Source organism: Bombus pyrosoma, linkage group LG8 (assembly GCF_014825855.1).
Source record: "Bombus pyrosoma isolate SC7728 linkage group LG8, ASM1482585v1, whole genome shotgun sequence".
Lineage (NCBI taxonomy): Eukaryota > Metazoa > Arthropoda > Insecta > Hymenoptera > Apidae > Bombus > Bombus pyrosoma.
Window position 1 is genome coordinate 906735 of NC_057777.1, and position 22190 is coordinate 928924.

The 22190-nt window shown below is 35.1% G+C and overlaps 1 protein-coding gene across 1 annotated transcript; it reads right to left on the reverse strand.

Annotated features, from left to right (window-relative positions):
• Positions 1 to 124: 124 nt before the first annotated feature.
• LOC122570415 (allatostatins) lies at positions 125 to 21160 on the reverse strand. Its single transcript, XM_043732701.1, has 3 exons — positions 20999 to 21160; positions 2475 to 2765; positions 125 to 2265 (listed from the first exon to the last, which is right to left on the reverse strand). Exons 2-3 carry the CDS (start codon positions 2733 to 2735, stop codon positions 1936 to 1938), a joined length of 591 nt encoding a protein of 196 aa, XP_043588636.1. The 5' UTR covers positions 2736 to 2765; positions 20999 to 21160; the 3' UTR covers positions 125 to 1935.
• Positions 21161 to 22190: the final 1030 nt, after the last annotated feature.

The following is a 22190-nucleotide window of genomic DNA, read 5'->3' on the forward strand; positions in this document are numbered from 1 at the left end:
GCGCAGCTGCAATATCATAAAGCTTATCTCGAATGATTCCGGAAGCATTTTCTTTATCCTCGAAGTCGAAGTCCTTTCTTCGTCCTTAATAAGGTTTGTCAAGGATTTTTTAAGGCATCATCACTTTTCTCTTTTTTTTTTCTTTTTTCTTTTTGAAGAACATTTATTGGATAAACACCTGGACAAAAATTTAAACAAGGTTCATCTAGAATATCCTTAATTCTGTAAAAATAATACTTAACTACAAGTGTCTAGTATCTTTTATTCTGATGACAATCGAGATCTTACGTAAAACGGTAACATTCATAGGGATTTTTAAAGTACAACGAACGTATGCAATTCAGTGGATCGATGTTTTTGTATATTTCGGTACGAACGATAGCCTTATTTAAATTCATAGTCGCGAATGGATATGAAAAAAGGGATACAGAGCTGGGTAAATTCGATTTGCCAGCAAAACGACAAACCATTTCAGTGTTCCATCTCGCAATAACTTGTCAACCTAGATAAAATACCAGTTTATTTGAAACAACGTTAACAAGCTCCAGGACATTGCTGCTAATTAATAGAGTTTCCTATTGGTGCAACGAATAAAATTTATTTATATAAATAAAATAAGGAATACACGATACATTCGTAGGTCTAAAAATGCTTTATTTTGGAAAATCGTCACGAGAACTGTTCGTTTGTTACTCGAAATCGTCAAAGATAAATTATTCACCAGAAATTATTCTTTAAAATCACATAGTTTATGTTGTTATTATTGAAATTTACACTTATTATATAATATATTGTACGAACTTTACTTATTACGATAAAAATGATTTAAGCATTTTCAATATTATTTATCGAACAAATCTATGTACACGATATGAACCTTCTAATAAAGCATTTTCAAATCCATGTGTATAAATCTCAAGACACTCGTAATTCGATCGTTTCAAACACATTTTATTCGTACAAACGTCTTAACCACCAAGCCGAGCCAAACATCGCCATACAAAAATAATCACCATATCGACATCTCTGGTATTGTTTAAATCAAATATTTGAAAATCGTTTAAATGACATGTTCTCCTTTTTAAATCAATTTTGTAGTTATTCTTAAATAATTGCGCTTCGACGTATTTAAAGGTGAATATGATTCTTCTTGATTATACCTTGTTCCATCTTCTGTTTGAGTAAATGTTTTCTAGAGTAATTTTTCGCATGATTTCTGATTCTATTATGTAAATCGTACCGAAGACACAAATTTCCTCGCACACACTTATTATTCATGTATACAATCAAAAGGAGGACTTGAAACGAGGAAAGCAAGATGCTGTTTATTCCGTGAAATAGTCTGGATTTATTATTCGTATATGCATGTAGAGGCCGTATTTAAATCATTCCTTGGTACATTCCAAAACGTTAATTAAAATAAAAAAGAATTATCTGGGCATAAGGTAAAATTCATTCTCACGAAAATACATAACAAGTTCAAAGGAAAACAATGAATTAAAATCGACGCATCGCCTCAAGTTATGCTCCTTTATTTTCGTTTCAAATAACATTTGCCCAACTTTGACACGAACGCCGCTCTTCCATTCGATTCAACCATCGTCTAAACGATGGAACGATCCACCCAGCTCTGCGGTTACTTTTACTTATACAACATCAACCAAATTAAAAACCACCACCGATATTATCAGACGTAAAGAAAGAGAGTTCGATAGGTAGATGATGAAAATGGAACGCAAAGCCCGAACGAGATGTAAGAGACGAAGAACTCGTTTAAGAGACGTTGAAACTTTCGAACGTGTCTTTATTGTTGCGTTATCGATATACTTCGTCTGACAATAAAACTCTGCGACATCGAATTAGAGCTACATTGCCATAAAAGTCGACGACACCGTTCAAATGGATCGTCGAGCAAGACATCCTCCGCGAAGAGTCCTATTGCGGCGAATCCTCCTCGTCTTCGGGCATCCTCTTGCCAAGGCCAAAGTGATATCTCTGGCTCATCAAATCGTTTGGTCTCTTTGGTCCTGTCGGCTGTCCGTTGTTCGGATGAGCCGCCCTCTTACCCAATCCGAAACTATAGGGCCTGCTACGTTTCGCCTCTAAAATATCGTCCAAATTCTCTTGCGAATGATAAGCGAGATTATCCACGGGGAGGTAATCCATGTTTAATCTGACAGGGTAGTCTGAGTTATCGTTTCGTTTCCCTAAACCGAAACTGTATTGCCTGCGTTTACCAAGACCGAACGAGTAGTCGCGTCCTCTCTGCAATTATGGAATTTAATTATTTCGTAGGATCGCATCTTAGAGGAACGGGTGCGTTGGCTATATCGAGAGAACTATTGTACAATTTGCGCACGTTTATAACATTTTTCTTTTCAAAAGGAAGCTTCTAACATGGAGAAGTTTTATTAGAAAAATATGTTGTTTCGTAATATGTAAAAGAATCTTCTTCTTCTTAGGTATGTTCCTACCTTGTTATCGTTCGTGTCTATCCAACGTTTCCCAATACCAAAGTTGTATACTGGTAGCCTCTTATATTCGGAAACGTAAGTATAAGCTCTTTTCTCAGGCACAGAGTCGTCAAATTCCATAGGATTCAACATAGTGTTATAATCATGAAGGTTCATCGAATAAGGCGGTGCTTCTTCCATCGCCAAAACTGGTTTTTCCACGATCCCGATCAAATAAAGGAAAGCTACGCTCGACGTTAACAAACCTGTCCTAATCTTCATTGTAAAGTTCTCTTTCCGTTTAATTCTGGCCTGAAAAAGATAGAAATGCGATTAAATATTGTAGTATCGGGGAAGAAGCCTGGGGAAAAGGACAAGACCGGTGAACTACGCGTAGAAAACGATAGAAGCGACGACGGGCCGGAGAAGATGGGAAATCCCGATCGGCCATATACCCGTGGCCCTTTACGACATTGGGTAATTAAAAAAGGTGTACTTGACATCCACGTCTGTGTAACACACGTGCATGCTAGGTATAAAAGGTAGCCGTTAGTGAGTTGTTATTTACAACCGAGTTGCGACTAGTTGCAGCAGCGATGCAGCTGCGATTAGTTGCGGGTTAATCAATCGCAAGCTGTGAGCTGTAAGTTGTTAGTCGTCAGTTGAGTCGAGTCGAGTTGAAAGCGACTTGCGAGTTGGTGAATCATTAGTTGCCGAGTTGTTATGAGTTTGACAACTGTTAGTTGTGAATTATCAATTTAGTTGTATTAGTTATATCATATAACTGCATTAAGTTCGCGTTAAACGACCATCGTTTCCTGTTTATTTCTACAATATAATGTATAAATAGAGAGTTTAATCAACAATTTATTATTTTATAATATTTAATCTCGTTTGATTGAATTTTTTATCGAAAGCTGTAGGATATATTTTCTAAACCAACCAACTATAGTAATATTTGTCGCCCGAATATCGTTTCATCGAAAACCATTGGAATCGCGAGAAATTTTACCGGAATGGAGGCAATCTGTTTCCTAATTTCGAATTGGGTTTCAAAATTCACAAATCATGAATAACAAGTGACACGACACATTGCCTCGAAAATTGCTTTCCCATGTATCTAATCTGTTGAGAATTTCCACTTTCCTAGTCCGAATCCAGTCGCTGAAATTTCGTTGCTCGACCCGATTTCATCCGAAAACTTTTCATCATAATCGCAACACGAATTTACATCGTAAATGCAAAACTGAAACTCTTAACGAGTTCACCGCGGAAAAGTTAAGTGATCGCATGGATTTTCCATATCTTCGTTGCCGTTATTTATTTAATTAATTATACATTTCCCAATGTATTATTATACCTAGCAGAAGAATTATTATATCTGCTTTAAATTAAACTCTCAAAGTTTGTCTGCTCGGAAGCATTAGGTCAGAGAAATTTGGGAATTTCTAAAAAAGATTCTTTGGATAAATTGTTTTCTACATAGATTGGTATATCAACTCTCCACGAGAAGATGTGTTTTTCAAAGAAATAGAAAGTTCAAATATTTTCGCGCTATACTGGTTCGTAATATTTATACAGTACGATAATTTCCAGTATATTCGTTTCGCGTTTCTGACCACTGTCAGTCCATTTCCATTTATATTCCTTTGCGAATTTCTTTACTTTCTTCGCTTCCATCACATTTATTCCGCTCCACGTATTACGTACTTTAAAAATACTTTATTTTCAAAGATCTATTCTTCTACATATATTTCACAATCCCGCGTCAAGTAAAATCTATAAAATAATACATTTTTTAAGTATTTTCAACTTACTTAATTTCCAAATAATCGTGTCTTTCGTAGGCAACCGAGACTTTAACGAAATAATTACTAAAGCAGTATTAAAATTTGACAGAATAGGATATTCGATTTCGAAAAATGCGCAGCCCAAGTAAATCAATTTTTAAATTTTTGCTACTAAAAAACCGGAACTGTCTTGGTTCTTTTAAGAACCAAAGGCACGACCAAAGTTCCAATAAATTTCTATTTCAATGATTTATCAAATTTTAACCGGGTAATTAATACAGGCTGGCAGATACTGAAACAATTTTTTACGTCGACTGTTTCTTCTTTCTCTTTTTACAACAAACACGTGAGAAGTGGTAAAACGATCACGGTTTACGATCCACGATTCAGCCGAAAAATCCGACGCTACCAACGATTCTTTCGAGAGCCACGGACGATTGTAAATCCTGTAAATTGAACGAGATGAGCTCCGGGAACGCGTATCCTAGTTTCCCCGTGTTGGCCTTTCGTTTCACTCGGAATTGCCACTTTAAATCGAGGCCGATTTAATTTCCACGGGTATCTCGCAGAAATGAAACGTCCTGGTAAATGTTGGGTAGGTACCACTGAAATTTTCACGAGCTTCGTGAGAAATCTTTCTCCTCGGCGTACGAATCGATATTCTCAGAATTAATCTCACGAATCGGCTGGCTATAACGTACAGAGGTGTTAATAACCATTTCGGGATGGTGTTTCTTCCTTAGAGAAAAGTTGTTTCGCGCGAAACAACGACAAATTTCTCCAAAGACACGTCTTTCTTAATACGAAGGAAGCTATCTTTTACAGGAAAGCTTCTCAAATTTTGCTACGTGACTATAAAATTGGAGAATGTGATCCGAAATTTTGAGAATCAACGATGTTTTACAGATATTTGCTTCTTTCAATAATGACAATGAAAAAGAAATGGATCATAGCATTATTTTTGAAGTTGTATACTTATATTCTTCATAATAAGTAAAAGAATAAAATATTCTTTATTTTCGTTTCACGAAACGTCAAAATAAAGATGAAATCAACAAATTTATATTTATTTAGTAGAACCATCGTTGTTGTGAAAATTCTTGACCATTCTTTGGTCATTTTCATTAATCGTAATCAAGTATGACCAAGAAATACCGATATCCAGTGGACTTCTATATCGAATATTGAACGGATAACCAATGATACGCGGTTTCAGTATCGTACAACAACACGTGTAGTCGCTCACCCTAAATGCGACCACCAATTCCTAATGATTATCGGATTAACTGAATTGCAATTCGCTTAAGCTCGATAGTGGCATCTCTCGTATTGAAGAGACGCGATTCAATATTCTAAAATACTGTTAAGATTGTCGTGCATTGCCTTGGAATTCTATCATAAAATTGGTAATTTTATTTTTGAAAAATGCCGGGATAAGTACCCAGAGAGAAAGTATTTTTCGTTGATTTTCCTCTTGTTTCCTGATAAAATATTAATAACTACAATTACGTGTATTTTATAAATATCGTGTAAATATTTAAATAAATATTTAAATATTTACTTTAGTTAGTACAGTCATTTGGTAAACAACTGAGAAGAAATCTTCGTTGCGTAAGCGAGGAACTTTCCTAAAATAAATTTTTGCAGGTTCCTGACAAATTAACAACGAATTACGTTAATAGCTTGAGAAGAACACTTTTCACAAATTAATGGACATTTGTAGAATAAATTCCTGAAAAGGAATATCTTTCGCGAGGTCACTGATACTGTGATAACAGAAAAGGTTGACATTTGACAAATCCTGTCCGGAGTATAAATCGTAATAAAAGTTAATACCTTGTTGAATAAAATTTTGACAACTGAAAGAAAAATGTCACGTAGAACAGACCTCTACGAATGGAGAAATTTTCTAACTAAAGCCATTACGAATCGAAAACAAAATTCCTGAATAGATCTTCGTAACTTACGTAAGAAAACCTCGCCAACAATTTCGGCGAAGAAATTTTTCAACGATTTCCTCGATTTAATAAAAATTCGAAGACGGAATTCTTCGAATATTTCGATATTCGCGAACAGAATTTCCACAAATTAATGGAAATACAACTCTCTAGAAAACTTGGTAGGTATAATCAATGTAGTTTCATAGAAACTCGAGAGTAAACTCTGATAAACGAGAAACCCTACAAAATTGTCTGCATCGCAACAGGTGCCTCGACTCTCTCTCTCAACCAATGAATTTAGTTTTTAATTACAGCGACGCTCGTATTTTTATTGCACGAGAAATATCAATTCGCTGGACTTTCGTCCCGCCGAGTTAACTCGCCGGCGTAAATCTGCCTTTCCGATCTTCGCTGGATGAAGATGCATTAACACGTAAAAAAGAAAAGAGAGAGAGAGAGAGAGAGAGTAAAGAAGAAGAGAAGCGAGAAAAACGAAGAGGAATAGGAAGTTCCCATAAAATTGCAAATTGCTTTGAATAATCGTTCCGTCTCGGTTCATCAAAGTTCTTTTCTATGGCTTTTTCACACGAATGTGATGAATTTCGGGTTACTGGACTGGCAAAAACATCGAAAAGAGGGCGTGAAAGGAGGGAAAACGGGAAGATGGGTATACCGAGATGCGATTTATCTGATTCGTTTGGGGACATCAATCACGTGTCTTGTATCGTGCTTCATATCGATTATCCAGCTGCTTTGAATCAGCCTGTTCCACGTGTCCCGCGTGCACTTTGAGAGATCTGGTATGTGTTCATTTTTTCCCATTTTTAATGGGCTTTCCGCAAGCAATGTTTTGTGTTACGACAGGTATTTGTGTTTCTATTAATGCTCCTTTAGAGGCGAACAATATTTCTTGCGTTCTGACTATTCTCTCCCGACACTGTGTGCTGCGATAAGTATTTCTGTTTTACGTAATTCTCAATTAATTTTTTTAATAATTATTTTTAATAGGTAAAACGAATCTCTATTCAAGTACCGTTTCTTTAGTCGTATCCAAAAATATAAATCTTCGCATTGTGCAGTTTGATTTATTCGTAATTTCGAAATACACACTACCAGAAATAAGCGAGTGTCTGGATACTTTGGAGCGGTAACATAAAACGCGTTTGGCCGCGTGTTTCTTCCCGAGGAAATCTGTACCGATGATCTTTGCTGAAAAATTATTTCCTTTCCTACTATGGCGTTTCTTTAATCCGCGAAGAAACTGCTAAAAGGCTTTCGTAAATCTATTGCTTACTCACAAGTTTTAAGCTCACGAGCTACGACGTCGTTAGGTGGTAATCTCCAAAGTGATAAAAGTGCAATTTTACAGCCACTGTCTTAATTAAAAGGAGAAAATTGGTAATTATATATTCCGTGGCATTACAGTTTCTTTAAAGTTCAGAAGTTTCCTCTCGTTATTAAATTATCGAAAGGTACGATTACATTTGAAAGAGAAGACAAAAGATATTGGGTTGTGTTATTAATTCTGAACGTATTTCTTCTTTCATAAAATCGAACTGGGATTTATTTCTCATTATCCTGAAATGAACTATTTTAATAATGTATGAAGAAATAAACGACTTCTTGCTATAATACAGTTATTTGTCACGACAGATTTTTCTCTTAGTAACGTAGTAACTTATCGTTGGTATAGTAATTTCTCTTCTAAAGGGACTTTCCATTATACAAAGCAACGTACATTCACGTACTGCTAAATGATACGGAATTTGATATACTTTCAGCTAATTAATTAGTACCGTAACAAAGTAAATGCTATAATAGACACAAGTACTTTCTACAGACACTGTATATGCCTAAGAAGATCGTGTCAAAGTCGATTACAAAAATTCCAAATTTTCATCAAAAAACAACGACGACAAAATGTCCCTTGAAAGAATTAGAAATAAAAGTACAAGCATCGTTCCAATCGCCGCGAAATACGATAGATGCTGCTTTGAATTACGAACAAAAATCAAAAATGAATATACCGAAATGAAAACTCTGACTGGATACGCAAGAAAATCGCGCCAGTTGAAATCGTGTCAATTTCAAAAATGAATCGACGAACTCAAGTTCTCTCGAGTGCTGTCGCATGACGTTTTCGGATCAATTTCCGCGTTTCGTCAGCAATTAAACATCGGACAGCGCAACGTAAGTGTTCAACTATATACCGTTCGTACGTGTTGGTTGAATGAAATGGACTATCATCAACGTATGCAGACATATGCAAACAAGTACGCATCGTTGGATCGATAGGACAGGAGTCGTACGGAATGTGTCTGACTGGTCTGACTCGACGACGAGCTTAATTCAATCGTCACTTGGGAAAGTTTCCGATGGACGACAGTTGGCAGGGCTGAAACGGCAGTGATTCGACTATGTTTCGAAAATCATTGGCAAATTTCTGAGTTTCTCATTGACATCTCTGTCAGAGGTTCGAGACGTCACGCTGCCAAGTTGTAATTTTAATCGTTTCCGCCACATATTGCTATTATTGGTCACTGACCATTTCTATATAGTTAACAAATAACGAATTTATGGTTGCGTTCTAGTTGGTTGATCAGATTTCTATGATTCAGTGTTAACTTGAACTTTTAGTAAACGAGAAATATTTGGTCTGTATAAAAATGAGAAGAATTAAATATAAGGTTTCGTTTAAATCTAAAATACCTTTATTTCAACTATTTCTGATAATGATCGTGCGATTTTCGTGTCTTTTATCTCGTTAGCTTTTAATTCAGTTCAGTTATAACAACTTAATTTCAATCGAATTTTTAATAACTTCGCGATACTTCTCTGTTTCTTGGAGACGTAAGAGAAAGATAACTCTGATCATTGGCCTGCTACGAAGAATCTGTTTTCAGGAAAACGCGTTAAAAAGAAACGCTTTACGTAATACATCGAACGTGATATTACAGAGATTGAGAGATTAATAATTATTTTATTCACTTTCGTTTACTTTACTTTGTTCCTTTTTTTACTTCGTCGCTTATTCATTAGCGATCTCATCTATATTACACCAATCGTAGTTTAACCGGATGCTTTGGAAAAGCACAGTGGAAGACTGGACGCAGGATCGCTTTTTAGTTCGCGACAGGAAGCCACCCCCTATGATATACTTGGTAACCGGAAATGCGATTAACGCGTACTCCGTGGCAAACCCATCGACGATTCGTTAATGAAATTTTAAGTTGTCTCCGAAAGACCCTTGTTGATAGACTCCCACTTTCCTTCGCCCTCTTCATCCGATTTAATGAAATTGGTCTTGTTGACCAAATGGACGAACTATCCCGAGGGAATTCAAGATGCGATAGGGTAGGTCTTTTTTGATGGTTCGGTGGTGGTTCTTTCTCTGTTTCAAAGATACGTATAATGTTATTATTATTTAGGAACTATCGTTTAATTTACGAAGAAATATAGTTTCATTTTATTTAGATGAAATTATTATAATATAATTATGTTACAATATAAAAACTGCATCTTCCTGTTTATTCCTTTATCGACATTTTTCTAATATATCCTACTTGATCCCATTAACCTTCTTTAAGAATTTTCTTGTTTCACTGAATTTTTGAAAGCAATTTTTACGATCTTTCTAGAAGACAAACGACATAAAAATGGAAGGAGTAGCTAGTCAACGAACAATATACGAGAACTCGAGTAGGAAAAGTTTGAGACGCGTTATTGTTGCGATTATCATCGATCTCATCGATGGACTTGTGAACAGGCGCATACGTATACGTGCTACCTCGCCCCGGAAACGAGATTATCCTCGCTTCTCGATATTTCTCCCTCGAGAGAGAGAGAAAAGGCGCCCCGTGTCGTGAAATTAAACCTTGTTAACGTGTCTTCCATATTTCACTGTTCTTTACAACATCGCACTAGCTTCCGGTACAGCAGAGACGATCAAGTTCCACGAACTAATTCTAAAACAACGTAACAATTTCCGTTCCTTTAATTTTCTATAACAACTTTTTCGATTCCTCGAACTTTCGATTGGAAATTCCACTTCGTAAATTCCATAAATTGTTTGAACCTTTTGTTTCCCGTATCTTTGTCGAATCGTTTGAATTTTTAATTTCTAAATTCTTCGCCGAGGCACACAGAAGCAAAAATGCTATAGTTAGATCACCTACGTTATTTAAATGGAATCGATGCGATGCAACTTGCGTATCGAAGAGAAAAAATCGAGACGATCATCGTATCTCTTTGTAAATTTGATTATTCCAACTATTTGATCGTAATTGCTCGAGTCACTGTATATGTAGCACACTGTACAGCACGATAACGAGAAAGAATAAAGACGGACAGCTGGAGCAAGTTGACGTAGATATCGAGACACGGTCAGTAAATTTTACGCGAAGCACGTCATGAAAGTAACGTAGAGAAAGTAGAAATACGGGAAAAAGAACGATACGACGATGAAACCGTGAAGCTGAGGAATCATAAAAATCGTAATGTCGCGTTGCATTGGAAGGCGAATTTCACGCGCGGTGGATCATTATCAATGATGAAATTGTCGATGAATGTGATAGGAATCTTGTTAACGGACCAAATATTGTTTCTTTTCGTACTTTTGTTCTTTTACTTTCTTTAAGGCGAAATGTCAGCTTTCCAATTTTTTCTCGGCTATGGGATACTGCAATGTTTAAAATTTATAGAAACAAATTACCATTTTAATTCATTTCTGGAAATGACAACATTCGGCAAACTTCTTCGTACTTGAGACAATGCCACGGATTGACATTGAAAATTACAAGAAACTTTCGATACCAAGCATCGACTAAAAAGAAGATCATTATTGGCTTGTCGCGGAAACTTTCGCGACATCTTGTATTTGCTAAATATGAATTTATGCCTGGTGTCTGAATCTAAAGTTCTTTATGGTCGTTGTCGAAGAGACGCATTGGCCAAAAATTAAATCTTTGTTTCCGTCGTATTCAGCATAGCAATTTTCAATCTTTTATTTGTATTTTATGGTATTTGAAAAATTTCAATACTAACGTTGTATCACTGATACAATTTCTAGAAAAATTTGACAAGTATTGATATTTGGAAGAATGGGAAATAAGTTTCTTATATTAAATTTTGTTTTGCAATATTGGAAATTACGGAATCCTTCGAGTGATAACATCATCATCATCGATATAGTTTTTAGAAAACGTAATTTCATATGAAACTTTTACAAATGCTAAAATTTAGGACAATAGTTTGAAACAGTTACATCCTATCGTTGATATAATTTTTCTAATGTTTCATTTAGATAGTATAAGGATTCTACAAGTATTAATATTTGAAAAGGTACAAGGTAGATATTATAATAATTAGAAGGACACTTCTAATAACCAGAGTTTCATCCAACTTTCAGATTATACTATTTTAAAGGAAATTACTATTGAAAGTTTCGTCAAAGTTCCAAAATGGGATACTACGAGTAGTTTCGCCTTACCACGGCCATCGCTTTCGCCAGTTTCCTTTCTTGATGCGTCTGATTGAAATACAATACAAAGAACCGCTACATTATGGCAGAGAATTTCCAAGTTGTAGCACAGTTCGAACACAAGACGGGATGGTAAAGCGTGGTTTCGTATTCGAAACTGTTAGATACCCGTGTTTGTGGTTATAAATCGTGTCGTCGAATTGGGTCAAGCTTTCCGTTTAACGTATATTTATAGAGAGAGACCAGCCATAAGAACGTAGAATATTAATAAATTGCTGGTAATCCTACGCGATAATACGATTTACTGGACGAGAGAAAGGGGGATATCGATACGTTAAATCGAAAGACCCTTCTACATTCAAAATTATTTGCGGAAATTATTAAAATATAATCCCACTCGTACGCACAATCTTTATCGGTGAAATTGGTGAAATGTCTTCCACTGGATCAGAATTTTTCTTACTTTTAGTATTATAAATTTTAATATTATAAATTTAATACTGAAATATCGAAATAAAGGTATTTAATTTAATTTGCCTTGCTTTTAATACTGACAATTCGAAAATTTCATTTACGAAAATAACTTAATAGACGCGCGAAAGTCTAATTGTAAGAAATATATCTCGAGAAGACCGAGGAAATTTGTACAATTTTCAGTATGATAAATTGAAATTCAATTAGGTGTCACTGAATCGACATAGAGAATTCAACATTTTTAAAGTTGGGGATAATATTGAATAATATTGGAAGATTTAATTAATATAGGTCAACGATCGCCGCTAGTGAAGTTGCTCAATGTCATGAAACAAATTCTATTCGATCTTTCTCAATCCTAATACCTCAAGGTTTAAGTGGTATGGGTCAAGGATCGGAGCTACCGAAGTTAGCCAATGTTATGAAGCCAATTCCACTTAATCTTTTCTAAGGAACCTAAAGATCGCTGAATAAATACAAACAGAAGCCAGGAATTATTTCTTCCGAAATGATCGGTAGAATGAGGTATAATTAAAAAAATTAATTGCATATCATTGTAAAAACTCTGTTTCGTCGAACAAATCAACGCGAGAAATAAAACGACTGCTTATTGAAAAATAATCAATTGAATTTTATAATCTGCCAGCTGAAAAATACACAAATCGAGAAAATATCGCTAAATCAATTCGAGAGGTGCAAGAATTATTCACCTGAAAGCTGTGATTAATCGTTTCTATTTGTGATAAAATCAGTTCGAAACAATCTGCGAATTATTCATTGCGAAATGAACAGCAATCCTTGCTACTTAAGCGATCGCGAGAACAGAGCAATTTACATAGGTTATCAAAGAGCAACACATATTAAAGCAGAAAGCCACGCAGCACCAAACAGAGAATTGTTATTAAACGACTGGTAGTAAACTGAAAAGTTGTCGTGAGCTAGTGGTTCGTCATGGCAGGCTGATTAGCCCACTTTCAGATTTCATACGCGCGAGATAAGCAATAACTGTGCACTGCACGCTGCTTATAAGCTACAAAAGATTCGCTAATAACGCTGTTTTAATAACCTCGCCTGATCCGTGCTTTTCCTTTCCACTCCGCCCACTGCTCTCGTTTTCTCGTCGTTTAGGACACAATGTTCATGGAAACGCGTGAAAACGATCGTATTACAAGGATGTCATAATAGAAATTAGGAGATAAAGAAATTGTAAATTGAAGTAGCAAGTAGCAATTGATATCGATCGACGCATAGACATAAAGTATTTTACGTGTTTTTCCGATATACGATCATTTTATATTGTACACGATCTACTTTATGTTCTGTTATTTTCTAGTTTACGATCGTTTTATGATAATAATAAGTGTTTGTAACAAGTGTTTATGTACGGCCGTCAATATTTGTTGAAGCGTTGTATTGTCCTGATGAAAGTAAACTTATCTTCGTGATTGTATTATTTCGATGAAAGTGATCTTGCAGATACAAATTAGACACTTGTAAAATGTTTGATTTCTAAGAATTTTTAAACATATTTAATAGGGACAAAACAGTTAAAATATACGTAATTGATATATAGATGGACAGACAGATAGATGGAGTATATAAATATTTATAAATAAATTAATGTATGCGATACTTGGAATATAAATATTTCGAATATGCATAATTGCAGTGTAGATATTTGGAGGATAGATATCTTTATTGTTGACAGTTCGCGTAATTACATTTAAAAAAGTGTTATCTTGCTTAATACTAGCCTAGTAATTTATGAAGCCAATATAAATTATTAAATAAATTACAGCTCGTAGAAAATTCTCCAAAACTATTTAAATAATAAATATTCTTATGGTTTAAAACATTTTTTAACAATTGCAAAACCTACAAACGCGTTCCTCTACTAGCATCGACCTGTACCAGCCGCGATTGTTGACTTATACTACTTAAATATTCCAATATTTCCGAATTCATCGAATGTTGTCGCAAAAAAATTGTAAATTGTCTCGAAGAAACTAAGAAAAGGAAAGGATTGCACTCTAGTAAACTCTCCGTCGCTCTAACGTTTTTCGATCGTATCATAAACTCTCTCCACATCACAACAGATCGATCGTGACAATTTGCACGGACTTGTAAAAGATTCGCGCCGGAATCACGAAATAAATCCGTTTTCTAGGTCTGTAACACGATTTGAAGCGAGTGGAAAGGCATTCACTGTATACTTTACTTGATCACGTACGATCAAAGTTTCGACCAATATTCTCTTAGGATCTTAACAACTCGGACAGCACGAAAACTTCGCGTCTGATTGGAGCATTCGATTATTCCGTGGCCTCGAAAGAAGAGGCGATTGCTTCCATGGAACGAAAGTTTCGATATCAATTTTATTGAAGCAGTGACGCCCGTAAATAACAACGAAGATATTACGAGGAACTCGAAGTTTTAGTCTTGTCGTCGAGATAATTAAAAAATCTTACTTCGGTCAAAGAGTTACTCGATACTCGTGCTGAACGCTGCTAATGAATTTCCGATCCTTTTATTTTAAATTCTCTTTGAAACACGAATTATGATGAAAGTTTGAGCGACATTCTAAATAACGATCTTGTCAAATTTTCAAGATCTGTATGATACTTTGCGACCTAAGAAGTTTCTGTAAAAATTTTACGTTTGGAAGTCTATTGTTAGAAATTAGTGTATTCGTTATTTTGTCTCATTTTTTAAAATAGAGAAACATCCTCCGGGTGTGTCGAATTGACTTAGAGCTAAAAAGTTTAATGGGAGTAGGAATTTATTATCAGAGGATATTTGTTAAAGAAAGATCCTGTGCATATTAATTGGACCATTTATGGGAACATAAGTGTCTGGAAATAACGGAGGAATAATAAAAATGTTGCCGCTGACCGTGAGAGAATTTTCTTGTCTACTTTCCTTTATTTTTTAAATAATGAATTATCTACTATTTTTCCTATGTTTTTATCGTTATTTATTTTTTTACTTATTTATTCGTAGATTTTTAATGACATATATATATATATTTCTAATTAGTAACAGGAGTGGTATGTTTTCAGTAAAATTGTTCGAATTGAAGCGACACATCCGTGTGACATTTCCGAATCAATTTAACAGCTTTCGATGACCCAGCGCGGTTAAAAACATATCACCGTAAAACTTCCCGACGGTTCGAACGAAATCGTAGTTTCCAATTCTACAGCATTTGTTAGGTAACTCTTTTAATCACAAGCTTTAACTTTTCAACATGAAATTCTTCTCTCCATGTAGCGTCATAAAATTTATTAATGATAGATGTTCCTCTTGAAAGAATTCTGAACCTTTAGAGGGCTCTTAAACTTAAGTATTATACTGTGAACTTATTTAAAAAATCTATCAAATGGCTTCGGGAAAATTATCGTGCGAGAAAAACATTTAAATTATACTTCTTCGTAAAAATTTTACAGCAATTTCATTATTTCTGACATCCCACATATATAAGAATAATAATTATATATATCGTTGCAGTTTAGGATCGTTGATGGTCAATTATCACTTATCAATTCATTCGTGCAGATGATTTAATTAATTTGTACAAATAATGAAGCAAATGAGTAGACATATTTCATAGTAATAACTACGAGAATACAGTAATTGAGAATGAAAATCAAAACGAGAAGTATGTGCCTCTTTTGTCCGATTCCTATGGTAATCTACACTTCAATCGCATCGGAATAAAATGGTTTTCCTTTTTCGTGTACCAGAATAATCCCATATACGGTGTAATTCAGTAGTAATTATTCGAACGATACAAATTTCGTACTTAATTTTACTGTGATTATAAAAGCTAAACGATCGTTATTTATTTATATACGTTTGTGAAAATACATTGTACACGTTATCCTCGTTATCCAAATAATGTTTTAAAAGGAAAACTCTCTGATTTCAAAAGGTACACCCAACGACATTTGTATCTTTTTTATTTATTTATTTTTTTTTTGTTTAATTTATTCTTTTAAAAATGATTTAAAAAATCTTTAGTTTTCGTTAAAATCCTACACGTACTCTCGCTGTCCTTAATGCACATGATCCTGACTGGCAGACTGCAGATGTTTATGCAAATAAATATGCGAACGTATACAAAATATCTATACGTAATATCAAAAAATTGTAAAAATGACTAAAGCAGAGTATTGTTTCCATTATTTAGAAGATAAGACAGATCTGAATATTTAAATACCGTTTGTTTACTTACATTCGTGAAAATATATATTTTTATAGCATATCCATCAGGACAATGAATGTTAATTTTATTTTACATTTGTCGCAGCTAATTGGGATAATCAACAGTAGTCCATGACTCTTCTCATTAACGAATAATTCATTTTTAAACTCGCTATTTTCCCTGAGCAATTAATCAAGTTACTTCGGCATTGGCTGAATGGAAAAAAGTAGGGCGATCCTGTTTCTTATTACGTTTTTATTCAAACTCTCATCAATGTTTGTTCGCATCGGCACAAAGCTCGAATTTAACATCGTTACACGTTACTAACGTTACCGTCATGAAAGAAGAGATACTTTTTTGTTGTATCGTCATTTGTCTTTTGCGGCTACATCAATCATTAGTTAACATTCGTATATCGTGGATCATACAATTTTATTATGCATCGTTCTTGACGCCTCCACAGCCTGTCGCTATAGCGAAAATTTATTATCCAAGTCAGTCATCCGTTATGCAAACGCAAAGTGGGCTATGAGAAATTTTTGTTCGTAGACACGTCGCAAGCAAATCGATCATTCCTCGCATAATTAAAAATTTTGAAACTCTTCTTACCTTTTACTGTGACTGGCAGGTCAAGGGGATGTCATATTCCATTTTAAATATAAATACTTGTAATACATCTAAAAATAGTTTACAAATAACAAATTCTATCTGCGTGATGCAAAAGAATAGTGAAATAATTACGAACGCGAGCACCAGCGTTTTCGGGTTGACGAACAATCTGCCCAACGATCGACCAACTGTTTTTATACAAGGTAGAGAAATGTTTGCTATGTTTGGAGACAATGTTTTCGCGTGGCAAACACGCAAACACGGGAAAATGCCCTGGCGATAAATAATAAATGAGGATCATTTTCAAGCGACGATTGAAATATCTTTTAGGAAAAAAAAGTGTTTTATTATTCAGATAGAAAAATAACATTTGACATTTCACCGCAACTGGTTCATATCTCGTAAGCTAGTTCCGAAGCCTGCTATAATTTGTACAATGATTTTAATAGATCTTAACAACTTTGTAAGCTACTGAATCATAAATAATTAAATATGTGTTTTTACATTCCTTTCAATGTTTTAGCTAGTAACAAAAATTAAATTATTAGACGGCCGAAAATGTGGTACTTATTAGAATACGAATGTAAATTGAAGAAAGGATTCTACGGAGATTGAAATTCTTCAAGTGCTAGTGTTAATAAGAAATTCCTTCACAGAAGTTTCGCGCCCCGTCGTAATTTAGTAATATGATGGATCTTGACACACAGAGTAATAAGGTTTTCCATTAAAAGAATAACCTTTTTTGAAGTATTCTACGTTAAATCAAACCAGCTATATTTCATACAGCTATGTATAATTGATTCAGTTACAAGCGACGAGAAAAAGAGCCAGTTGCCGAACATCGCACGAGAGAAGAAAAGAAAGATTAAAATTACAATTTATAATTTTGTTTTTAAAACAGTGGTTAATTGTTTTCGCCGGATGTCCTCGTTTCTTTCATAGAAAGCACAACGAGTTGTCATTTTGATTTCTTCGTCGAGAAGAGCAAACTGCTAACATCACTTTTATACCGTGCGATTTGTCACCGATGGAAAGATACGTCCTTGCAAAACTTTTCTGCCGTCTCTTTTTACAACTGTACTTTTAGAATTCTTCCGGACTGTCTCTGACGTTTACTATGACCGGAGACATTCCGAGTCGGCCACTGCTTCTCATTCCACCATTCCGTCCTCATCTTTTCTAACTTTTTCCACGGTTCTAATTTCTCTGTCCACTTTTCTCCGTGTTTCTTTTCTTCTTCCAACGACTTTTTCCCTAATGGTACGGACAGTAAAAATTGACTCGACTTTTATCTACACGCTGCTTCCATGATATGTGACGATTAACAGAGTGAAAATATAGCGATACGATATAATTTAATATTTTTAATGTCGGTGCAATAAGCTCGTTCGCGTTTCTTTAGGGTAGCATCGAAGTTTAATTACCAATTATTATCGAGAACTATAACTTAATATATCAACGGATGATTAGATATTTGAATTTAATTAATTTGACGAAAAATTCACTCGATAAGGAAGTATGAACGTTCAAAGAGGAAAATGAAATATCGTAAACGCTATAGAAATTACAATTTAATACACTGAGGAATTATTGAAAAGTTAAATTTAATTTTATAAACGATCTATTGAATTCCTGCCTAACGCTGTTTTCATTAATATTTCAAGAACGTGCTTAAAACATAGTTTCTTCTTTCGAGCAACAGGTGAGCGTTTTGTTGGTCTCATGAATAAAAAATCGCCCTTTCTCTCCTTTTCTGCCTCTGGCTGATTGATGTTACGCTCTCACCCCTTAATTTGTGAAGTCAGAGGTGACTAACAGCTAGGTATTTTAAATTTCTGTATCCTTCTATGTCCTTCGCGATACAAACCACGAATGAAATTTATCGTATAAAATATAGGACAGGCAAATTGAAGTAAGATAAACTACATAATCTAAATTTTATCTAAATCAACTACACCACCATCTGTAGCGATACTATTCGTTCAAACTTCGATTATTTCGACTTTCAATTTTTTATAACATTCCGCTTTTCAATTTTCAATATTTCACTTGAAGCCTCCACTCTGCTCTATCGTAGATAAATAAAATCACAAACGATTTCAGTAGTAAATTTCGAAAATTTTCAAATAAAATATCTCGAGTTATCCAGAAATTGGAAATCTGACGATTCTCTATAAATTTTCTATAAATTCGCCATTGGCATACGCTATTGGCATAGCAAGATAATTCTGGCGAATGTCACACGAGAAATTACAGATATCAAAAGGGAGAGACTTTCGCCTCTTGCACTGTGCTGCGTTTAAAACGATTAGAGTTTCCGCTTTGCGCCGTAGTCGTGCAAATTACGAATCGTCAAATTTCACGAGAGATTTCGTTCGCGGAGTAGGCGTCTGCATTAACCAAATTGGATGGTCGTCTCAAAAATGTTGTAAGAACACTTCAATTGCAATTGCGTCAGACAGGTCCAATATCTCAACGTTAGTATTCGGCTGGAACAACGTCGCATTAAGCAAGGAATATCCCTTTTATAACATCGCGTTCGATTTATTGCACGAGGATCCTAATTGTGTGGAACGGTTTGGAAGTGTCCATCCCATGGAATCCAATTACGTTCGAGTTTTTTCGAGAGAGAGTCCGTCGATTTTTGGTGCAACAAACTTATAGATTTGAAGATAAATAAAATGTCATGTTTCGCGAAATTTTGATCGATGAAACTGGACGAAGATTAAAATTTCCTTCTATTCCTTTACATTCGCGTTATTTCTATTCGAAGCAGGAAATATTCTTCCTTTCTGTGGCTCTTTCTTTTTTGTTATACTCAATTTTATAAAATTATCGTTTAATTTTTATCGCACTTGAAACGAGAACGATACAGTCCAAATCTTCATTATGCTAAATGTTCTTCAATTAGAAACGATCGATTAGATATTTACATCGCATCATACACAGTTGCTTTCTAGGAGAATGAAACCACCCCTCTGAGTTTACAAGAAAGAATTTCAGACTTCTCAAAATTTGGTACTATCACTTTTCTATGAGGAACTATCGTCTAAATAGTCTCACAAAGGACTTTCTCCACGTCGTGTTAAATATTGTCTTAACATTGACATCGTTGGATCTGTACTTGACCTCTATTTCTCGGTAATTATTTTTCACAAGGCTCGCATTTTCCTTCAGATGTATGAAACGAAATTTTATCCCAGAAATCTAAAAATTGCATTCTATTGCATCCGTCTAATCTAAAAACAAAATTCTAAACGCTTCAAAATTGACAATTTCTACTATTCAAGATCGAAAGCATCGTGCTACCTTAAATATCTTTGTATCAAAATCTTCACACGAGAATTGTATCACTTATCACAGTTTTCCACCTAATCACCTCACTACACCTCCTATAAATCTTCAAGTAGTCACTATGGAGCGTTAAGGAGGAAAATTTTATATACAACTTGAAAATCATTTTGCAGATCAAATGAAATACCATTGATAGAAACTATTCTTCCTATTTCTCAATTATCATATTTTGTTACATGCACATTTGTATTTAGATTTTCAACCCAAACCGCCTTGGACATCACAGCCAAAGCCATCCATCGCCAATCTCTCCGATTCTTTTCCATAAAATTCAAACACTATATATATATATATGAATGAACTATTAAAAAATCTTTTCACTTTTTTCTCGAAAAATTCAACTCCTACAATTATATACTAACGCGCAGCCTATACGAATTCTCAGGAAATAACACCAACTTGTCTCATAAACTTCAATTCCTATTAATCATATCGATTCATAAAGAATCCTAATCTCAATCTTCTCTCACAAAACCTCAAACCTCTATATATTTACATCCCTGTTCGTAGCTCGTACGAGTTATTTTCAAAAAGAAATCCCAACACCAATGTTTTCTTACAAAGTACAACCGCTCTAACTATTCACAGCCGATATGTCGTAGGAATTCTCCAAAAAATCTTTCCACCGAACGAAATAGAAAAATAGTAAGAAAAATACACCGGTAGCGGCGATATCGAAGAAACGATCAGCTCACCTGTTGCTATAGAAGCAAAGTAGACGATGTATCGAGGTGGATGTTCCCTTGGGAGTCGAAACCGTAGCTCCGTTTCCGTTTCACGTGGTTCACAATCGTAGGTAAGGTGTTCGAGGTTGAGTGTACGATGCCGAGCGCCGCGAGTTTGCTGTCTACACGAGATATGCCGATCAGGGCATCGCGACGCCACCCTTTATACGCGTGTAAGCCGCCTGTGTGCCGTGGGCCGCGCGTGTCGACTACCCCTCTGCTCTTCTCAATCTCCGTCTCTCTCTGTCCAACCCTGATCGCGGTATAGTCGTCTTTTTCGCACACACCGTGTGCGCATACGCGCGCTCCTCGCGATCGGCATTCAATTCTCTTCTTCGCGAGCTGCCTTCGAAGTCGGTCTGATAAAATACGTGTGAACAGCTCGGTTCGATTTTATTCGCTACATTTAATTTGTTCCCTCGTTGTTCTTTGTTGCTTTGTTAAGCAGAACTTTGGAAATGTCGTTTCGAGTGGATAAATAAATTTGGACAGAGAAACGGTCGAGAATAGGTTTCTCTGGCCAAACGAATTTTTAAATTTTTGTGAGATGGTTGATTTACGGTGTAACGTAGTTATTTTTCGTTGTCGTGAATTGTCTTCGAATTCGGCGTGGTAAAACGCGCGTGAATAGTTCGGTTCTATTTCCTTTCCTTCATTTTGTTTCATTTATCGTACTTTATTTATTTCTTCTTCTTTCCATTGTGGTTAAACATGGTTTCGGAAAATTGTTGTTTTATATGGAATTTTAATAAAACTATCCTATATGCAAGAGGAGAATTAAGAATAGTAGAATTTTGATAAAATACATTTTCGAATCCTCGAAGTAAGAGAGTGTGGTAAAATACGCCTGAATAATCTGATTTTACCTTTCTGTTTGTTCTTTCTTTATTACGGTTATACAGGATTTTAATGATGTTCTAAATGAATATTAATTGCTGATGTTTCAACCATGTACGCATGACGGGTGAAATGGAGAAGTTCGTGAACTTAGGATCGTTAAAAGCCAAAGTTTTGTACGTGAATGTAACCTAATCTGTGAATTAACCCTTCCATATAGTTGTACTTTGCGATTGCTCTACTTTTCTAAGAATGAAACGAGCATTTCTTGTGAATTTGAAATTCCGTTTTAAGAAATGTTGCAGTTCTGTGCATTTTTATGCTT